Source organism: Engraulis encrasicolus, chromosome 9, assembly GCF_034702125.1.
Source record: "Engraulis encrasicolus isolate BLACKSEA-1 chromosome 9, IST_EnEncr_1.0, whole genome shotgun sequence".
NCBI lineage: Eukaryota > Metazoa > Chordata > Actinopteri > Clupeiformes > Engraulidae > Engraulis > Engraulis encrasicolus.
In genome coordinates, this window is record NC_085865.1 from 8,213,859 (window position 1) to 8,236,468 (window position 22,610).

The 22,610-nt window shown below is 43.5% G+C and overlaps 2 protein-coding genes across 8 annotated transcripts in view; both read right to left on the minus strand.

The window, feature by feature from the left end:
• Positions 1 to 1,370: 1,370 nt before the first annotated feature.
• Positions 1,371 to 11,576, minus strand: gjd4 (gap junction protein delta 4). Of its 4 annotated transcripts, none has more exons than XM_063206041.1 (4): positions 11,109 to 11,576; positions 8,571 to 9,092; positions 5,732 to 5,901; positions 1,371 to 2,051 (listed from the first exon to the last, which is right to left on the minus strand). In XM_063206041.1, the coding sequence occupies exons 1-4, from the start codon at positions 11,170 to 11,172 to the stop codon at positions 1,410 to 1,412; spliced, it is 1,398 nt and encodes a 465-aa protein (XP_063062111.1). In that variant the 5' UTR covers positions 11,173 to 11,576; the 3' UTR covers positions 1,371 to 1,409. The 4 variants fall into 4 exon arrangements, with proteins under 4 accessions (XP_063062111.1, XP_063062108.1, XP_063062110.1 ...); XM_063206038.1 differs by having other exon boundaries at positions 1,371 to 2,054; XM_063206040.1 differs by having other exon boundaries at positions 8,568 to 9,092.
• A 5,235-nt stretch (positions 11,577 to 16,811) lies between these two features.
• The window catches only part of ccny (cyclin Y), a 46,104-nt gene continuing 40,305 nt past the window's right edge, over positions 16,812 to 22,610 (minus strand). For all 4 annotated transcript variants that reach the window (XM_063206440.1, XM_063206437.1, XM_063206439.1 and 1 more), the window contains one exon: positions 16,812 to 22,560. In XM_063206440.1, the coding sequence (XP_063062510.1) occupies positions 22,444 to 22,560 (117 nt within the window). In that variant the 3' untranslated portion in view covers positions 16,812 to 22,443. The remainder of the gene's footprint in view (positions 22,561 to 22,610) is intronic.

The window sequence follows — 22,610 nt, forward strand, 5'->3', positions numbered from 1 at the left end:
CATACGAGCACTTGGTGGTGATGCTGGTGACTTTTGACCTTTCGATATAAACCAGCAATTACAGCGGTTGACATGTTAAACAAGGACAGTGGTAAATAATCCTTAATGCAGACTACACATTTCAATAGAGGTCACTAGTTTTGGTTTGCCATACACTGGTTTGCTTTTTTAAGTTCTCAGTGTTCAGTCAGACTAACTCCAACCTCTTCTCCTGGTTGGCAATTCCAACCAAGAAATCCCGGGCTATGTCTCAAATGACGCACTTTTGTCAGTGCACTGACAGTCAGTGCACAGTGCACACAGTGCACTGAGGTCTTTAGTGCATAGTGTCGTGGAAAAATTTGAGCACTATGCACTGTGCCCTCACTGGAAGTGACGGCTGAGCATGGCATTAGCTCGCCAAAATATGAGTTGGCTACCGTTTACAATGCACAGCGTCTGGTGCTTCTATTTCCATGCCCTTCACCCCAAAGGACAACAATCACACATACAATACTTTGGTTGGCATGAAAAGGTTGGTGTCCCATCAACATTACTTACAGAATTAGGAGACTGTTGACCAAACTCTTCTACTGAACTGACTGCCACATTTCCTTCGTGTCATAGTCAACATGGCCGCCGTTTAGAGCGTGCAGTGTCCATCATTCAAGCACTGCATTTTTCCGCCATTGTTAGGGGATCATCCTGGCACTTTCAGTGCACTGGCTCAACTGAAATTTTCAGCGGGAGCGCCCTAGGCACTGAAAAACAGTGCACGAAGTGCACAAGTGTGGCATTTGAGACACGGCCCGTTCTTCTGTTGTAAAATCAGCAACTGAGAATGCTTCAAATAGTAAATTGTATTCCTGTATTCTCTCTGGTCTAAATGAAGAAAATAGAACGTAACCAAAGCATTCTAGAATCTTTCAACGGAACCTTGGTGTGCGGTCTAATGTGAAGTCATTGGCTGACCTGGCGAACACACCGGCGGCGAGCGGGCAAGCAACACAGAGTCGCTCGAGTGTGCAGCAAGACCGATAAGAGTGATAGAAGCGACAGAGTACAGTATGTCCGTTAAAAGCAGAATGCAAGCATTCCGACATTCCCATTGGCTGTGGCAGCAGTCGCCGAACCGCATCATAGCTCATTTGCATAATATTCGCTCAAGTCCAACTACAAACTGTCGCTCAAGTCGCTCAAATCGCCTCTAGTTGCCCGAATCGCTTTTGTCTCTTCTCTCGCCAGCGACTCCATACGAGGTCAATCACTTCCATTGCTGGAATCGCTCAAGTCACGCTTGGTGTATTTGTGCCTCGAGTCAGATCCTCTCTGGTCCAACTGAAGAAAATAGAATGCACACAAAGCATTCTAGAATCTTTCAATGGAACCTTGGTGTGTGTGTTCTCATGTGCAGTCATTGACTGATTCAGTCAGACCCACTCGGATCTCTTCTCCTGGTTGTCGTTGCTGTCGGAGGGCAGGTCTCCGCCACTCATCTCCACCAGTGTGTAGTGTCCCACCCGCCTAGTGCACACAGCCGCGCCCACCCCCACGCTCGGCGCCCCTACGTCCCCGGGGAGGTTCGCCCCGGGCGCTTTGTTGTCCCTCCTGGGCGGGGGCGGTGGCTTGAGTCGGCTGCGTTTGTTGACGCGTATGGGCCTGGGCGTCCCTCCTCCCCCCGGCTCCGTGGGGCACAGCGCCACCTCACTGCCTTCTCTCTCGTGGCACTCGTCCATGATGGTGTCACCACCACCCACTGGGTACCCGCTATTGTCACCGGTGGTGGTGGCTCCTCCTCCCAGTCCTAGTCCCAGCATGCCCGGCGTTTCCCGGCCGAATGTGGCGAGGAGGGCATCCTCAAGGTGGGGTGCCGACGCGCTGGTCTCCCGGGTGACGCCCTGGGACTTCCCGCCCAGCCTCACGCTCCCGCCGCCGCTGCCACCGGCACCGGCACCGCCACCGCCCATTCTCTTGCGGAAGCTTCCGGTGGCCAGCATGTCGTCGTGGGCGGAGGGCAGGTTGGCGTCGATGTCGGCCTGGCTGCCGCTGGGCGGGAGGTAGAACTGCTCCTCCTCCTCAAGGACACATGGACACAAAGACACAAGGAGTCTATTTGGCACAACTTAGCATAGGCAAACATAGAAAAAATGAGTTATCACACACCAATAAAGTCTTTCTTGAGGTGCTGGCTTCCTGAGCATATAAATGTTAAAGAAAATGAAAAGAATGCCGCAAACTCTGCTCCATGTTTTAATGGTGAAGTGACGTTTCGGCCGTCTGGCCTTCTTCAAACTTGAAGAAGGTCAGACGGCCGAAACGTCACTTCACCATTAAAACATGGAGCAGAGTGTGCTGCATTCTTTTCATTTTCTACAACAAACAAACATAGAAAAACGATGAAAAGCTGTGTGCAACATGCAGTGAAATTAATAATTATATACAGTATATGTTGTCTTATATGTTGATTTCTTGTTTGTTTTAATGTTCTGTGTGGACCCCAGGAAGAGTAGCTGATATGTCTTATCAGCTAATGGGGATCCTAATAAAATATAAAAATATCAAATATCAAATTAGCGTTGTACCAGCACCTGTTCCGTGCATAGGTGAATAACAGTCCTGTGCTTTAGAATAACAGTCACTAGAAAGCTTAATAATAATAATTCATTTTTATTGGGGTGCTTCTGCCTCTCCAACTTCTTCTTTAGGGGGTCAAAAAGGTCCATTCCCCCCTAATCCGGCACGTATGCACACACATACAGTTAGGGCCATAAATATTTGGACATCTGCACAATTTTCATCTTTTTGGCGTTGTACACCATCTCAATGGATTTGAGATGAAACAAATGAGATGTACATTAGCAGCAGACTTTCAGCTTTAATATGAGGGTGTTTGCGTCCAAATCGGGTGAACTGTGAGGGAATTATGACATTTTCTATCAGTGCCACCCAATTTTTAAGGGACCAAAAGTAATTGGACAGTCTAGTATTTATACATCAAACGTTCAATTTTTAATTATTTGGTTGCAAAAACTTTCCAGTCAGTTACAGCCTGTAATTTGCAATCCATAGACATCAATAGACACTGGGTTTTATCCCTGGTGATGCTATAGTGAGCTCTCTATTACAACAGTCTTCAGTTCCTGCTTATTCTTAGGGTATTTTCCCTTCAGTTTTGCCTCCAACAAGTGAAATGCTTGCTAAATGGTACTCAGGTGAGGTGATTGACTGGGCCATTGCATAATATTCCACTTTTTGGGGGTAGAAATGGCTTAGTGGCTTTCCCATGAAGCTTTGGGTCATTCTCTGCGTTTACATGAGACACTTAAATCTGATTTAACTCACTTTAAATCTTAATTCCACTCTAAAAATATCATGTAAACACTTACCGAACAGGATTTAAGTTTATTCCGATTTAAACTTAAGTCCGATTAAAGTGGGTGGTTTATTCCTCTTTTAAATCAGATTAAACACGTTCCTCTGTCATGTAACCTTTTATTCGGAATTACAATAAATCCAGTCGTTCCACGCATGCTCGTTGACCACATGATGGCGCCAAGAGACCGCATACTCTTTGCCAGTGAGAACAACATGGCGGCACTTCCTGTTGATTTTCACATGAAAGTTTTGCTTAATTTAAAGTTCCTAAGCGTCTATAAATGTTATGGCTTCCATATATTGGTGTAAAAGTGCCCCACGAAGTAATGAAGCACAACAAAGTTACTCCACATTACCATTTGACCACTCGTTTTTCTATGCTAACAGGGTAGCTACTGTAGCATTGTAAATGATCCAGGGAGAAAGGGGGAAATGTTGTGATTTCAGTCCGCCTGAGGCAACGATTTTCGTGGGGAAGATGACCTGCATCTCGGTGGCATTGGACCACGCCCCCGTGCCTTATTTGGCTCGCTCAGCACGTGCGTCCTCAGTCCAATCGCAATGCTTTATTTTCCCCAGACGTTTAATCGCATTTAAGTGAAAGTGCCATGTATACACATCGCAAAATAACTCTTAATCCGATCTATTTAAATCGCATTTATTAAATCGGACTTAAAAGCATCATGTAACCGTAGCCATTGTCCATCCGCAATGTGAAGCATTGTCCAATGAGGTCAGAACCATTAGGTTTAATATGACATGATAACATAGCCTGAAAATCTTCAGAATTCATCCTGTGGCTTTTGTCGGTAGTCATCATCATCAATAAATACAAGGGGAAAATCGTATTGACAGATATGCATGCCCATACCATGACACTGCCACCACCATGATTCACTGATTGGGTGGTATGCTTTGAATCATGAGCAGTTCCTTTCCTTCTCTATACTCTTTTCTTCCCATTACTCTTGTACACGATTATTTTTGTCTCCTCTGTCCAAAGGATGTAGCTCAAGATCTATAAAGTCTTTTTTAGATGTTGTTTAGCAAAGTCGAATCTGGTATTGCTATTTCTGATGCAATCAATTATTTACATCTTTTAGTGAACCCTCTGTATTTCCTATGGTGAAGTGTTCCTGAATGTTCTTGATCTTTGTCTTGATTGTTGCCTTGGACATGTATCCACCGTCCTTTTGGACACTGTTCTACATCTGGCCAACTGCTGGGAGATGGGTTTTTGTTCACCACATACAGAATAATGTCTGTCATTCACAGCATTTGCTTTCCATGTCTACCAGGTAATTTGGTGTTGCTCTGAAATTTCTTTTTTCCAATATTCTGAACTCTTGAATTGATCACATTCAATGTTTCCCCATCTCTCAAATGGGTTTCTTTTGATTTTTTTCAACCTTATGATGGCTTGTATCACTGATAGTGACAGGTGGACTTAGGATCTCATGGAGATTCTGTAAAAATATATGGAAATGCAATTGAAACACTCTAAATTAACTCTAGGACCTTTTGTTGACATCTTGGTGATGGTGTAGTATGGGAATAACACACATCTGACTGGAGAATAGCTGAGCAGCCTACTGTCCAATTACTTTTGATCCCTTGAAAAATGGGCACACACACAAAAAATGTTGCCATTTCTTTCCTGTTAATGCGATTTGGATTTTAACACCCTCACATTAACGCTAAGAGTCTACAGTTAATGCACATCTTGTTTGTTTTATTTCAAATTCATTGTGGTGGGGTATAGGGTGGAAAAGGATGAGAATTGTGTTGCTGTCCAAATATTTCTGGCCCTAACTGTATATACGAATACGTACGCAGGGGTGTCAAACTCAAATTGACTGAGGGCCAAAATCAAAATCTGGAATGAAGTCGCGGGCCGAACTCCACAATTATTTTAAAAAATGGACTAAAATTGTGCATGCATACATTTCATACACATAGTGAAATTTCAAATACACTCTTTCCCATCATATTTGTTAGTTCAAATGTTTCTCCTGTGACACAGCAAATTTCATGTTCAAGTCCTATTATTCTATACATTGATGGTGTTTGTGGGCCAACTATAATAGACATTTGAAATGATCTCGCGGGCCGAATAAAATGACTCGGCGGGCCAAATTTATAGTATTGGCCCCCGGGCCTGAGTTTGACATCCCTGACGTACAGTATAAGGACAATAAATACTTGGCAATTCTAAATATCTTATAATGTTCAATCAAAAGATCGTGATGGTAAAAGTTGTGTATATTTCTATTTATTTCTGGATATATTGCACAGTTTGTAAATAAAATTAAGGGGTGCCAATACTAACTGGCGGTGCTGTATATATATGTATACGTACACAGTATAAGGACAATACCTGGTACATATTCCTGACCAGCATCTTCTTGGTCTTGGTCTTGTGGTGCACGGTCATCTTGATGGCACACAGCATGTCCAGGAAGCTGAGGAGGAGGGAGAAGGCGGAGCCTCCCAGCATCAAGTTCAGCATCACCGTCTTCTCCGTCGGCCTGGAGACGTAGCAATCCACTGGAGCCAGCAGGGGAAGACACAGACATTACATTACATTGCATTACATTTAGCAGGCACTTTGGACCAAAGTGACTTACAAGTAGGACTGGGCGGTATACCGTTAAAAAAACGTGATACCAGTTTCACCTACACAAGGTTCACTTTTTGATGAGAGAAGGTTTTTTTCTTTAGTTTTTATTCCAAAAAAGTGATTAAAATTGAAATGGAGATTAATTTAAATTCAGGATGTTATCTATTTTTTTTTTAAATTAAATTTCAGTTTTTTCTTCAGAAACATTGAGATGTGGGGGAAAATCGCCGCTTGTAAAAAAAAAACTGTGCAGAGAACCGTGATATCAATTTTCATCAAGAAAACCGTAATACAGAACCGCCCAGCCCTACTTACAAGGAAGATATTCCAGCAAGTACCTAGCAACGGGCCAGTAGGCTACAGAGTAGGGCCTGCGCTATACAAGTAATATAGAGAACAGATAGAGAGCAGGAGAGAAGTGGAGGACCTATGAAATGTAGTGCAGGTTAGGATCCATGATTAGAGGTGAGTAGAGTAAGTTATGTTAGGCTGGGAAACTCTCTCGGAAGAGAAGAGTCTTCACTAGCTTCTTGAAGGTCGAGAGGGATGACTCTGCTCTTGTAGCAACTGGTAGCGTATTCCACCGTTGAGGGACAATGACAGAACACCATTTATTCATTTACATCAGGGAAGGGGAACCTGTTTTCATTCGAGGAGGACCACTTCAAATTGTATTACCGTAAGTCCTCCAAGGGCTGTAGTATGAACACAAACCAGGGGTGAATTTCTCAAAACCAAAGTTGCTTACTACATTAGCTATTTGTTGTTTTCAATGCATTTTCCCATTGGCAACTGCCAAAGTTGCTAACAGGCTAACAACTTCTCTTTTGAGAAACTCACCCCAGGATTTCCCCTGCACTTTAGGCCTATGTTGAAGTTGGCCACCTTTACAACAGACCTCACCGTTACTATGTCCCCTGAAAATATAACTTATTGATATTGCAAATGTAACTTCTTCTAAAGATTCCTTTACAAAATATGTCATATTTCATGTGAAACACACACACACACACACACACACACACACACACACACAGTTCCATGTCATTAGTCCGACAGCCCATTAGTCTTACAGGAACAGACCACCCTTTTTGATTTTCACATATTTGCAGTATTTCCCAGCATTATTCATCAATGTGCATATAGTTTTCTTCACAGTGTTTTCAGTACTTAGATTTATTGAATTATCAGAATTATTAGCATAGCTTAGCATAATCACTGGAAGTAACTTGTATCTTTAGCATCAAGCCACAAGTGATCACTGGACAGAATTACATTGCTGTTTTACACTCTGGTGAATTGTACATTCATTTTAAAGTGGTTTATAAGTACATTTGATGATGTTTTATTTTGTACCATAGACTTGCATTACTATGCCTAATTTGGCTATACTGTTAAACTAGACAATGGAAACACATATATGAAAATGATATGCACATTCATGAATAATGCCTGGGAAACACTGCAAATATGTGAAAATCAAAAAAGGGTGGACTGTTCCTTTAACACGCTACAGAGAAGAGACACCAGTAAGTGGCTGAGAATAACACTCGTAAATTCGGAGCGTGTGTGGCATTCTCGCTCGTTGCATTTTAACTGCACCTGACATAAATCCAACTGAAAGCAGGGTTTTTTTGGAAATAGACAAGACTTTGAATTAAGAAATTTAAGCACATAATTGGTAACTAATTGAAATCCATCAGCGAAACGGATGCCAACTAGCAGAGTTGGGCGTAGTAGAACATTAGTAAACCTCCCTCCCAAAGCCTCATACAGTAGCCTATCTGTAGCGCTGAGCTATTGGTCTGGACCTTAAGCACAGCATTATCGTGCTGTGCCTCCCATGTCCGAATTGGAATATTGACTGGTAGGTCGCGGGTTCGAGTCCCGAGTAGCAAACTAGCAAAGTTTAACCAGAGTATTTCCTTTGGTAGGCTGTGTAATTGACGGATCTACACCCGATGAAATCCAGACCCCGGACTTCAGACCAAAAGGCCAATAGCTCACCCCCCTCCCAAACCCCCCCAACCCACAGTATTTATACATGTAGGCCTATATAGCACAATGTTCATAAAACATAAAAACGGAAACATAAAAACATGAAGAATTAAGATTTTTTGAAAAGAGAAAATGAGGGGACATGTGGACAGTAGGCCTTACTTATATGGCAAAGAGCAAGGAAAAGGCAGAGCCAGACTTTCCATTAGGCAAACCTAGGAAATTGCCTAGGACCCCGACCAAATATCTGTCCTCCATAAGGGGCCCCAACTGTCAAACCAGTCACAGTAAACACAAAAAGTAGGCCACATAGGCCTATGTAAAGTAATCAGATATATTTGAGATAACATACGAAAATAGCACCATAACACACAATTGTTTATGTCTATATAATGTTTATGTCTATAGGCTATATAACTTTTGAGGGACCCATGTTTATATTTCGCCCGCGAGAAGGAACATAAAAAGACGGCTAAATAAACATTAAAATGGATTAAAATATGAACTAATAGACTAAACAGACTTATCTTTAAGTTAGATTTAAATTTGTTGTTAGATTTATTAATATATTTAGTAGTAAATAAACAGAACTTACAACCTGTGGTGGTGCATGGGGAGTGCAGGCACATGAAGCGCTTGGGGACGTGGAATCCAAACAGGTAGTAGTGCGCGGCCCCGAAGCCCGCCTCCAGGAGCACGCGCAGCAGCAGCTGGACCATGTAGGCGCCGCTAAACAAGTTCCGTCGCAGCATCCCGAACTCCGTTTGCACGCGACTTGACTTACTCAAGTTGGTGCTCTGCATAGAAGAATCCTGCTGGATCTCGATCAGTGAGCGAGCTTTCATCTTCAGAGAGGCGTCGGGGAGGACGGCGACGTCCGACAGCACTCTGTGGACGACGTAGGACACGAACGCCGCGAAGGGGAGGCAGAGGACGAGCAGCTGGATCAACCAGAAGCGCAGGAGGGAGAAGGGCGCGAAGAGGTCGTAGCACACGTTTGCACAGCCCGGTTGCATGGTGTTGCAGATAAAGCGCTCCTGCTCGTCTTGGTAGAGTGGGTATCCAGCAAACAGGAGAACGAGGATTCGTAAGAAGACCATACTGATGAGCCAAAACTTTCCTGGAAAAAAACAAACAAACAAACAAAAACAAAAAAACATCACACACACACACACACACACACACACACACACACACACACACACACACACACACACACACACACACACACACACACACACACACACACACACACACGTGTATAGTTTTATTTGAAAATGTAATAAGTGCATAGCCTGTGTGTTTTTTTTATCATGTTTATGCTCAGAGTGTAGGCACTGGTCCGACATGTCATTTTTAAGCCATTTAAGTCTGGATGACATTGGGGGTAGCCTATCTGTTCCATCATCAAACTCTAGTTTGATAGTTTGTAGGGCTGTAACACTATTTGACCGAACAGAGAAATCGTGATACTCAGAGTCATGATACTGTATTGTGATGTAAGGAGGAGGCAGTATCGTGATATGCCCTTTCAAAGTTTTGTTATCCTTCAGTCCAGAAAACAACCATTTGATTGGATGTGATAATGCTTTCAAGCTTCAAAATGAGATACATTTCAGAAATCGTGGGTATCGAACCGTAGGTCCAAAATTGTGATACGAATCGAATCGTGTGTTGAGTGTATCGTTAGGCCTACAGCCCTACAGCCCCAGTCGAAACGTCATCATGCTTGCCAATGAATGAATAAAAAGGAAAAAAAAAACTTTTAAAAGAAAAAAATCCAAGGAGTATGCAAACCTTCCACAAGTAGGTGAGTGGAATAAGCCATTAAATTGTGCTGCTGACATTCTGGACAAAGTAAGGTTTGCCTGACTGTTTCGCTTGCTTGTTTTTGTTTGCTTAAAGCCAACAATTTTGACCAGATGTTAATTAGCCATTGTGCTATAATCTGGCACATTTACGTGTATACAGTATGTTCACTAATGTGAAATGTCCTGAAAAAGGCCTACAGCCTACAGCCCTACAGCCCTAAAGTTTGTCATTGTCACTGTGAGTAGGAATCACCTTGCTTGTCTCTTTAAATGTAACCCACAGGCCAACTGACATTCCAAACATTTAATAGGTCTGTGTTTTTTATGACCGACTGACCTTAAAGGGACACTGTGCAAGGAATGGTCAAAAAAAGGTACTGCAACTGTGCTGCTCATTGAAACATGTTCATGAAAGTTTTCTAAGTAATAAACTAATATATTTCTAGTATGGCCCAAGTACAGTCATTTTTGCAGATAAAAAATGGCTATTTCTGGAAATTCAAAATGGCAGACCATGGAGAAGATCCCCCTTTTCATGTATGAAAAGTGCAATTTTGCCAGTCATAATGAATACTTAGAATTTGATGATGGTGGTAAGCATTCATGAAAAAGGTAACATTAGTGAATGGGCAGCATGAATTCTGGAAATAAACAACTAAAAATCTCACACAGTGTCCCTTTAACAAACAAAATAAAACAATGAGGCTTACATTTGAGAAGACACTCACAGCAGCAGCAATCAACTCAACTTTAGTTCAAATTGTGTCACTAAAGGTTAGTAATGTAGCCATTAGGGCCAATAAAAAGTGACTAAATTACTAAATAAAGGTCCCTGGTTTAGGTTCATTGTCCACAAAAATACGGTATATTCTGAGCAGTATACTACTTTTTTTTTAACATGTATTTTTCAGGACATTTCACATTAGTGAACATACTGTATACACGTAAATGTGCCCAATTATAGCACAATGGCTAATTAACATCTGGTTAAAATTGTTGGCATTAAGCAAACAAAAACAAGCGAAACAGTCAGGCAAACCTTACTTTGTCCAGAATGTCAGCAGCACAATGGTATGGCTTATTCCACTCACCTACTTGTGGAAGGTTCGCACACTCCTTGGATTTTTTTCTTTTTAAAGTTTTGTTTTTCTTTTTATTCATTCATTGGCAAGCATGATTTGATGATGTTTCGACCTCTCGGTCTTCCTCAGATTCAAAGGAGTGTGTGAACCTTTTTTCCCACAAATTCGTAGGCCTATTTTTTTGTTTTAGCACCAGGGATTGTGCACTGCACAAGTAACTCTCTACAAGTTTTTTCCACTCACCTGCCACAGTGATGTTGTGGTTGAGCGTGATGAAGATGATCTCGGATGCGGAGTGGATCCCCATGTTGCCTACGGCAGGCCGCCTCTCCAAAACTCACAGGCCCCCCGGCCACCTGCCCTGCCCTGCCGGGGCTCAAGCGGTAAGGGCACTGCACTGCTACACCAGCGAATCGATCCGGGTTCGATTCCGGCCCGGGTCCTTTGCCGTCCCACTCCCCCTACTCACTTCCTGTCTCTCAACTGTCCTGTCAATAAAGGAAAAGAGCCCAAAACATATCTTAAAAAAACACACAAAACAAAGTTCACAGGCCCTCTGGCCCTCGTTTAGTTCTGCTGCACCTCAGCTCGACAACGTACCACTGCTGTCCTCCTAGTGTATGAATTCTAAATCATTACATTACACTACATTAGCATTTAGCAGACGCCTTTGGCCAAAGCGACTTACAAGCAACTCTGTCCAACTGTAGCCCAACAGGCTGCTGCTGCTGCACCACTGCTGTCCACTACACTACACTGCAGCACAAGCACAGTGTAGCCTACTAATAGGCCACTTCACCTCTGCAGCCCAAGCAAAGCACAACACCGGCCACTTCTACTGTCCAGAATACACAGCTCAACACAATACAGTAGGCCACTTCTACTGTCAAATGACACAGCTCAACACAATACAGTAGGTCACTTCTACTGTCAAATGACACAGCTCAACACAATACAGTAGGTCACTTCTACTGTCAAATGACACAGCTCAACACAATACAGGTCACTTCTACTGTCAAATTACAGAGCTCAACACCGGCCACTTCTACTGTCCAGAATAGACAGCTCCACACAGTACAGTCATCAGGCTTCCTCTGCTTTCCAACTCCCTCTGCTCAGCAAAGTACAGCAATAGGCTACTGTTTCGCTACTGTCCAACTACTGTAGCCTACAGCTCATCAAAGCAACAGTTAGGCTGGCCAACTAAACTCCAACTCGGTCCGCACTGAAGCCCCCTTAATCGGACTGGATAAAACTTCTGAGCTGGCATGTAAGTCCCGGGCTGGCAGTGTGGTAAGCTTCAGTACAGCACAGCACAGCACAGCACAGGGCCTACTGTACTGTAGTACTATTGCAGGACTCTTGTTGCAGTACTCATCTGTAGTAGTCAGTAGTGCAGTTCAGTTCCACCAGGTTTCATCTCCCCTATTGAGCTCTCTGCTTGCTGCTGGTGAGTCCAGCCTCGTCTCGCCTCGCGCCCGCCGCCTTACCGTACCACCTCTCTTCCTGTCTGTCTGCCTTGCCGCCCCAGATGACAACTGTTTGTGGACAACAGAAGAAGGGGCCGCTCTCTCTCTCTCTCTCTCTCTCCCTCCCTCTCTCTCCCTCTCTCTCTCTCTCTCTCTCCCTCCCTGAGCCATTGTGGGGCTATTCTTACCCCACCATAGGCCTGCGCGCGTGGCGTCCTGACATTGCTGAGATGTTTGGGAGCTGTTTGTCCTTAGAGAAGAATAATAGTGGCAGGGGATTAAAGGCTAAATAACTAGAGCAGTATTAAGTTCTCTTGGCCCGTGTGGAGGAGACGAGCACGTCATGTGTGGATAGGGGTCTTCAAGGTGCCAGAGTCGGAGTCGAAGGTTAAAGAGTTGCTTACATGTTGAGGTTTCATCGTATAAATATCTCAAACGACACGTTTGTTTCTTGTTAAGATCTTGTGGAGATACTTTCCTTGGTGAGCCACTTCATGAATCAAGTCACTTCATGAATGAAACATTACTTATAATTATTACATTTGTTATTATTATAATACAACTAGATTGCAAAAAGTGTGATTGCATGGGCCAAGTTTTTTTTTTAATGATGATTGAAGCAAGTAGGTGGCAAGAGAGGAGAGTGGTGAATGGGGGCACATGGCACCAGTTATGTTTACTTGGGGTTTAGTCAGAAGGCAATGCATCATGATGAGAGATCGGCCGTCATAGCTGGCCATGCCACTGAGTAGGCCTAGCCAAGGCCCGGCCCAAGCCTTTATGGGGCCCTAAGCAGAATTTCTTCCCCCCATACCACCACCTACTCAGCATCAGATGCTTCATAAGCTTCATTTACTTGCACAAGTGAGGGGGGTAGGAGCTAAGAATATACCTGTAGATAGGCTGACTGTAGATCGTGTAGCCATCATGCACTGCACTCCTTGGAGCAAAATTTCTCATATAGAAAGCCATTTATCACGAAAGATTATCTTACTTTTGCTTAAAAATATTACTATTTGCTATATACTGCGTTTAGTGCTACATTAAAAATTACGTTGTACCCACCGTCATTGAGGCGTCCCCGATATGTAATGGTTCCTGTTTCCATTGTGGCAGTGAGTGGTACATGAGAAAGGAAAACACTGTATATGACTGTGGAAAATGGTGGAGAGTTCATTTCTTACTGAAACTTTGTTATTCATGGGGGGCCCCTGGTGCCATGGGGGCCCTAAGCCTTCGTATAGTTCGTATATGCCTCAGGCCGGCCCTGGGCCTAGCTATTGTCTCTGGCACAACCTGAAGATCAGGTACTTATGAAACCATGAGATGAGATCCATGACCAGAGATTAGTAGAGTACTTTTATAAATCCCGAAGGAAATTAATTATTTATTATAGATTATAGATATATAGATTATTTAATTTCCAGACGATGGTCATGCCACACTGAGTAGCTATGGTCTCTGGCATAACCTGAGGATCATGTGTAAAGATATCAAATGAATGATGATTTTGTTCATTTTGGACGTTTCCTTTGCTTTTCTTCTCCAACATTAATATTTTCTGGTTAGTCCCCCAGTTCTAAGACAGCAGTTCTCGCAGGGGACAAAAACCTTCCAATGTACAGTACAGTGGGTCAAGAAAGACAGCTGGTTGTTAGCCTGATTATCATTGACTTTCAAATCTCTTTGAGACTTGGTCTGAACAAGAGAATAACAATTTACATTTCCCAAATGACATGGTTGACCCGCCTCCCGAGGTTTGCTACTGGTTGTTTGCTTCCTGACAAAGTGGGAGGAGTTCCCGTTTTTTCGGGAGATCAGAAACATTTTTTTACATTGCTCCTGACCTGACTAGAAGCAGCACATAAGGTGTGTTGTGTCACTAGGAGAGCATGGACTGGCTAGCTGGTTGTACACGTAGGCCTAACTTGTAAATGAGAAGAAGAGGCGTCATATTGCTCTGTGCGGGTTACCGATCACGGTGCTGATGTGAACACTAGCAACACACTGACAGAAAAGAGTCGAGTTAAAAGTAGACAAGAGATGAGCTGAACTACAGTTTGACTTCCTGTTTGAAGGTCCTCCTAAGCCACCGCGTCTGTAACTTGATTACAGAGACAGCTGTTCCATGTTTAAACTGTTAATCCGGAGGTCTTGGGAAGGCACGCCGTGGGAAGCAGGAATTTTAAATCAGCACTAAGTAGTTTTGCCCCCACCCCACCGTCGCCCTAGTGGTTGGAAGTGGAAGTGCCGATGATTCGAACTACAAATGGTTTGCCTGATCCTCCATGCCTTTCCCCCCAAGTATACTGTGTGCATGTGTGTACTGTGTGTATACAGTATATAGTATATTAGCTATTTAGGCCTTAATTGTGACACGAGAGTTGGAGATAGTCTGACTAGATGTGGAGGAGAGAGAAAGATGAGGTAGGGTTTGGAAATGACCAGTGTGTGCAAGTTCCTCAAAAACTGTAATGCATTACTGATTACATGTTACTGTCTGACACTACAATATTACTTTATTTAAAATGTAAGGCTTTACACTACTTTTACATTACTTTCAGTTACTTTCGCCAAAAGAACTGTAGGCCCAATGTGGATCTGGTAATTTATTAGTGTAAATCAAGCTCATGAGTCATGACTTTTTCACCTCCCACCCAGGAGTTGTTTTTGGCAGCATGCAGACTAAAAACTACCAGGTTCAGGAATAGCTTCTGTCTGACCCACCACACTGAATACCACTAAAATCAAGGTCATTGTAATGCATTGTAACTAAAGTTATTTAGCATTGTAACTAAGTAAATATTACAGATTTTTGCCCTGCAATGCCTTTCGTTACTGCATTAGAGCAAAAAGTAATGCACTGCACCAATTAATTACTTTTGTAATGCATTACTGCCCAACACTGGAAATGACCCCAGGTCGGACTCGAACTCGGGTCCCCATGGATATGCAAAACACTAATGTGGACGCCTTCACATGGTCAACCACAGCACACCCTCCTTGCTCCAACTTTATTAGTGGGAATATTAGCAGTGCATTTAAAAGGTGCACTGTGTAGGATGGTGGCCAGAGTAGGTACTGCAACTATGCTGCTCATTGAAACTGTGCAATCTACTGCCAAATTTATTTAACCTTTTGATGAATATTTATCAAATAATGAAGTATTATTTACTAGTATGACCAAAGTATAGTACGTTTTGCCGCTACAAATGCCTATTTTTTGAAATTCAAAAAGGCAAACAATGGAGATGACCACCTTTCTCATCTATGAAAAGTGCAATTTTCCCCAGACATAATGAATGCTTAGAATTTGATGGTGGTGGTAAGTATCCATGAAAAAGGTAACATTTGTGAATGGGCAGCATGAACTCTGGAAATAAACTAATTATTGAAAATATTACACAGTGCACCTTAAATGTCATCTTCATTGTCAGCACCACAAGAGAGATGGCTCATGTCTCGACACCCGCTTAGAGTGGTCAGTAGGGATGCACCGATACCACTTTTTTGAAAACCGATACAAGTACGAGTACATTAATGTGTGTACTTGCTGATACCGAGTACCGATACCGATACCTTTTACCACAAAAATACAATGAAAATAAATGCATGGCCTTGTTTTTTTTTCCACCTGTGATATTTTTATTGTCCATTTCCATGTACATTTAAATGTTAGGAAATGTATGAGGTGGCACTTTTTCCCCATGCTGCTTTCAAGTCCACAGAACGTGACAAGATTTTGCATTGTTTTGTGTAATACCAGTATTGTTCCTGGTATCGGCAAGTGTTTGACATGTACGAGTACGAGTACGAGTATAATGAGCAGTATCGGGTGCCCCTACCGATACCAGTATCGGCGCATCCCTAGTGGTCAGCAGGGCCGGATTAAGAAGGCCCGGGGCCCTAGGCTACTACAGGCTGCTGCAGGCCCCTCCTGAAGGCAGATTTCGTAAAACAAAAATTACATACACACCATCATAATTCCAACCCCAGCGTAGTATTAATACAATTCTAAACTCTACCTGACACAGCAGACTCAATTATCAATACCGCATCTTGTTACATTTCTGCAATTATATTGATTTTTTCCCCCCTTTTGGCCTACTTGGGGGGGCCTCCTGGCAGGTGGGGGCTCCTAGGCTGCAGCCACATCTAGCCTGTGGGGGCCCCTGGCAGGTGGGGGCTCCCAGGCTGCAGCCATATCTAGCCTGTGTGGGCCCCCCTGGCAGGTGGGGGCTCCTAGGCTGCAGCCACATCTAGCCTGTGGGCTCCCAGGCTGCAGCCATATCTAGCCTGTGGGGGCCCCTGGCAGGTGGGGGGGGCTCCCAGGCTGCAGCCATATCTAGCCTGTGCATTAATCTGGCCCTGGTGGTCAGAACATACGGAGGGCCTCAAAGCCAATCACAGAATGCAGATCATGCCCGTCCGTACATCATCTTGACAATAAATACAACAGAGGCAAAGAGGATTTTATTGCAAGTTTTAAAAGTTTATTTTTTCTTGTGCAGGTTCTTAAACATTGCTTCTGAACTGGGGGGTTTGGGGGGCATCAGTTAAAAATCATGGTTTTGACGAGTCGGCATGCAGCGTTGTTTTTCACCCAATAGCCACAGTGGAGGCAGATGGGGGAGGGGGAGGGGGGGGGGGGAGTGGAGAGACCAGAGGGGTACACTAAGAAGCCGATTCAGGAGCACACCTGGGGTGAATTTCTCGAAACCAAAGTTGCTTACTACATTAGCTACTTTGTTGTTTTCAATGCATTTTCCCATTGGCAACTACCGAAGTTGCTAACAGGCTAACAACTTCTCTTTTGAGAAATGCACCCCAGGTCAAGTTAAGAAGTAAATTAACTAACAGAAGAGCCCAGAGTGCTCATTTTCTTAACTCCAGGCTCTTCTATTAGATGATTTACCTCTTAACTTGAGCTGGTTTACTCCTGAACCAGCTTTGTAGTATAGGCCCCAGAATAAAAATGATAAAAGACTTGACAATGATCAAAAACTAATAAGAGAAAATATCCAGACAGACAGCGCTCAAGCTTTTGGCAAACTGCGCACAGGAAATGGGTTGACCTACAGTAACATAAAAAAACGACAACAACAACAACAATAATAATAATAACAATAATAATAATAATAATAATTCATTAATTGTAACCATTCTTATGAGCGGTAATCAAAAAGGTGGGGGAAGGAAGGGCAAAAGGAGAATTCACATAGTTTTACAGCAGTTCTCTTTATGCAACACAGGACACCACCAAGAGTTCAAAGACACATTGGAAAGATTAATTTGTAAATCCTAAAAATCAAAAAAAAAATTAAAAGGAGAAGAAAAATCGAAAGAGAGAAACCACAAAAATGTATTATATTATATAATATATATACATATGAATTATATGTATATATTTTGTTGTATATAAAGATTAACAGACCTGATAGATCATGAGAGAAAAGGGGGAGGGGGGGAGAACAAGAGGTGTCCAAACGGAGGTAGAGTTGAGTGCACAAGGCCATCAGAGGTGCATTTATCGAAACCATAGTTGCTAACTACGTTAGCTACTTTGCTGTTTGCAATGCAATTTCCCATTGGCAATGACCCAAGTTGCTAACTGGCTAGCAACTACGCTTTCGAGAAACACACCCCAGACCATTCAGACAGCCGTCCTGCTCCCCCCCGGAGAGACAGACGGACAGACTGCGATCACAGCAGACCGAATGAACGCACACTCCAACACGCATACAAAATAAATAGGGTAATACAATCTTTGAATACTTTATCTGATAAACTTCTTCCTCCTCCTCCTCCCACAGTCAATCACCACCAACCCATCTCCCACTCAACTCTCACGCCCGTTTTTCAGTTGAATTCTCTCCCTGACTACTTGAGTCCTTCTTATCGTTCACGCTCTTCCTTTCATTCTCTTTCTCTCCCTCTATCCATTTTCCTTTCTTCCACTTGTTCCTGTAGCTCCTGCCAGTCAAAGTCAATGTGCAAAGGGCCAGTAAAGCACTATATAGTCATCCTCCTCAGGGGAAGAGTCTCCTTCATCAGCTTTTTTTTTCTTCTTTTTTTAATGTTTGTGTTGTTTTTAAGTGTTTTTTTTTTACTTTGGTAAAGATCCATCCCTTTTTTTTTAAAACTCACTTCACGGCTTCCTACTAGATTTGACTAATAAGTGAATAATGCAACTGATACGACAACTGTCCGAGTACAGAACAGTTATGCAACTTAAAAAAAAAAAAAAAAAAAAAAAACCTTTCGCAATGTAAACAACAAAATTAAGAGTGAGTGATATACAGCTTGACATAATCTGGGGGTTGGGGATCTACTGTGTATCTTTTATACGTGATTATTAGACAGTCTGAGAACACACCAACTGAAAGAAACATTAACCCATATTGACAGGTTTTATCCAAAAGGAAAGCAGAAAAAAAATGAACAGGACTTTCACCAATTTCACATATATATTTTTTTTCCCCGATTGCAAATATGTTGCACTGTGTCAGTCTTGAGTAATGATTCTTTGTGCTCTGCAGAATTGCAATTTTACTATGTCTGATGTCGAATAAGTGGTTCCCTGTGCCATAGCCGTTGTTTTCAAACTGAAAACATATTTCTCCTGTACTTACTTAACATGTCAACACTGATTTGTTTAATTTACATCATTTCATTTCATTTCTTTTCTTTCCCCTGGCCGCACACACAGCGAGTCCTGTAATATATACATTGTACAACCTAAACCGCAATGTAACATAATTAAACCGTAATGCTCCTGTGATTTGTTATTAAACGTTAAGAAACTGAATCAATTCAAGGGCTACATGAATCTTGACAAAAAAAACAAAAATAAAATAAAAAATGATGAAACCTCCATGTTTCGAAAATGAAATCATAATTTCAGTCCACACACACACATTAGTCTCATATGGCCCGTCTCTAGATTCAATGAACATTGCACTACACTGCACTGAACTGAACTGAACTGCTCAATTGGAAAGGAAGAAGAAGAAACAACGGTGACATAAAATCTTAAGACCTGCTGTGCCAACTTATCAAACTTGCATTATAAAATGGTTTCTTTTTCAAAGTTTTCAAAAAGAAATATTTAGAGTTTCTGGAAATTGGCTGCATAAATCGATAATAGAAATACACAGTCAATGGTTTTTGGGAGGGGCAATGACACGTGACTGAACAAACAAAGCTACACAAGTTGCCCGTCAACAAGTCAGGCTCTCCAATTGGCCTCTCGCCAGTTGCTCTTGGCCAGTTAACCCTTTCAACCACTGGCCCTCACCTTCAGGCTTATGACCTCCACGATCTCTCATGCTGTTTTCAGGCCGACCAGGGGTGCATTTCTGGAAAGCGAAGTTGCTAACTATGTTAGCTAGTTTGTTGGTTGCAATGCAATTTCCCATTGGCAACTACCAAAGTTGCTAACTGCTAACAACTACGCTTTCAAGAAATTCACCCCAGAACAGTGCCGTTACGTTACGTTCGGCACTAAAGTGCTTACCTGCGAACCAAACGCGTTCATAAGGGGCTCTAAACTTTTCCGCACGTGTTGACTGCGTGTCGCCCGGATAAACCTGCTGACGTCCACGTTGTCGTCACGGTTCGCGGAGAAAAACCAAGTATTTTTCGGATCGTACTGTGAACTAACTTTCTGGTTCGCGAGCTCTAATGTGCCAGCCGGTTCGCGATTAGGTGCGGGAACGGGCACCGGCACGGTTCTCAGTCGGCCCGAACGCGCCATCAGTGACCTTCAATGACCCTCATAAGAGTCATTATTCAAGTACGTTCCCTCATGGCCATGGTAGAAGTCACTGCTTGTTAATTACATCTGAAAATGTCTGTCAGTCAAAAAAAACAAAAACACTACAATGCATTTTTAAGATGTCAATAGCCATGTGTTTGCCAATGGTATTATGCTTTTTTTCAGTTTGCCCCATTTGCCATGGTTGATTTCTATCATTTCTGTCCTCCTGCCCCCTTCCTTTTCCTTCAAAATAGATCCTTTACTGTAGATGGTTCATTATAGTAAGATGGTGGTCCCACAGACCCCTGACAACCAGTAGTGACTTAGTAGACCCCAAACAGTCCATGTAATGCTAGTTGTCCGCAACACACCCCTGGTAGCCTGTGCAAGCCTAGCTCCTGTAGATCTGAGAGAAACCGCTTCCCCAGCACATAGCATCTTTAAGTCTGAGATAAATGTGGGTGCTGACAGGGTGAAAGTAACCCATGTAGCCTGTGCTAGCCTAGCGCCTAGGGATCTGAGACGTAGGCCCAGCCAGGCAAAGTTAGCCCAACAAAACCCAGGTAGCCTGTACTTAGTTAAGCGCCTGAAGATCTAAGCCCTAGCCAGGCAGTGTTATGTTAGCCCAAATATATCCAGGCAGCTAGAGCCAAAAGCCAGTGCTAGCTCAGCTAGGCAACATGTAGCCAGTGCTAGCCTAAAGCTAAATAGAAGTTGGGGCTGGGGGAGAGATGCACCTCAGTACACCCCCCATGAGGAAACAAGCCCAGCACCGAAAGAGCACCCCACCTCAAAGCTGACAGCTGAAGAAAAACACACCCCAAAACCTACCTCACTGAAGAGGTAGATCTAGTGATGCTGGTTGTCTGCCTGCCTGCCTGCCTGCGTGTGTGTGTGTCTGTGTGTGTGCTTCATATGGTGTCGTGACAATCAAAAGACCAGAGAGAGGTCCCCCACTATTTCAGAAGATGGAGGTCTAGGCTTTGGTGGAGGGTGTAGATGCGTGACGACAAAACCCCAATCCTCCTGCACTGTACAGCTGAACACGGTTGGGGTTCCTGTAGCATAACCTCGAAGCTTCAACTACACAACATCAGACCAGCTATCAGGACTATCAGTTCATTTTAAGAACCAAAACAAAAAGCAGAGATGATCTTCTAACTGATTAGGGATCGGGAGAAGTTAAGGATCGTTACTGTCCATAAGGTCCATGAAGTTCCGACACGAGGGTTATCCGTAGTAGACACACTGTCGTCCCATGCTTGGGCCAACAACGATGATGCCACTCCCAACGCCTAGAAGCCTCTTGAAAACAAAGGAATGTACTAATTAATAGGTAACTATTCAATACCAATCATTAGCAATAGCAGAAACACAGCCATGGTGAATGCAAGAGTGAATGAGTGGCCGCATTGTTGGAATGAAGCCATGTTAGCCGGAGGCTCTGTCCACTCTGGTCACTTGCTGGGCTACGATAGGGCCATTGGCAAACAAGTTGGTCTCCGTGGAGACAATGCCTTAGAAGCTGGTCTTCATGTTGCCGTGGCGGCCAAGAAGAGTTGGTCTTCTCACAGGTTTTTTGTTCGACAGTCCTGTGCGCGTGTCGTCTTTTCTTGCCCCCCCTCCCCCACCCCACCCCACTTTTGTCCTTTTCGTTGTGGCAATCGACTTAGTGGTTGCTGTCCTTTGAAATTTCATTCTGCTTGCCGTAATTCCACCTTGGGATGCAATAATTTTTCAAACTCAAACTTTTTTGTACAAGTCCTGGTGGAGAAAGAGAGGGAAGGGAGGGGGTTAAAAAAGGAGTGAAGAAAACAAGGCCCGGTGGGATCTGGGAGGAGAAAGAAGAGGAGGAGGAGGAGGAGGAGGAGGAGGAGGAGGAGGAGGAGGAGGGGGAAAGGGGAAGTGACAGATAGAGCATCTCTTATGTACAATGAGCCACGAACCGTAATACTTATGGTTGGGGGTTTAAAACCTTGAAGGAGGAGGAGTTGAATGATGAGGATGAGGAGAACGAGGAAGAGAGGGGTCAGTTCCCATTGGTTCCAGAGCCTACTGCACAATGGGCTCTGGACTGGAGTGGTTGAGCTGGTCTGGGAAGGGGGGAAACGTTCCTTCAGGGGAAAAAAAAAGGACTGACCTAGCCCAGCCCAGCCCAACCCAACCCAACTTACTCCCCTGTGAGGTGTTGGATGCCTTGAGTAAGCCCCTAGTCCTCTCTCTCTCTCTCTCTCTCTCTCTCTCTCTCTCTCCCTCTCTTTCTCTCTCTCTCACGCCCTCACCCTCTCTCTCTCTCTCTCTCTTTCTCTGGCGTGCTCTGGCTTTTAGTCCGTCTCGAGTTCTCGGGGCTCTAGGAGATGATGGCGGGTGACCACCTGACCACTGTCAGGTTGTCGGCACTCACTGACCGCTTCTTGGCGGCTTTTGTCAAGTCCTTGTACTTGTCGTCACATAATCTCGAGATGGCCTGGAAAACAAACAAAAACAAAAATCAGGAGAAGGTGGATGGACAGAGTC

Coding starts and splice junctions, on each gene's coding strand:
- gjd4 (XM_063206037.1), bottom strand. CDS start 11,172: ATGGGGATCCACTCCGCATCCGAGATCATCTTCATCACGCTCAACCAC. Junction 5,902..8,567: donor CCCATGCACCACCACAGGTT/GTAAGTTCTGTT, acceptor TGCTGGCTCCAG/TGGATTGCTACGTCTCCAGG. Junction 2,055..5,731: donor TGGTCAGGAATATGTACCAG/GTATTGTCCTTA, acceptor TGTGTCCTTGAG/GAGGAGGAGCAGTTCTACCT.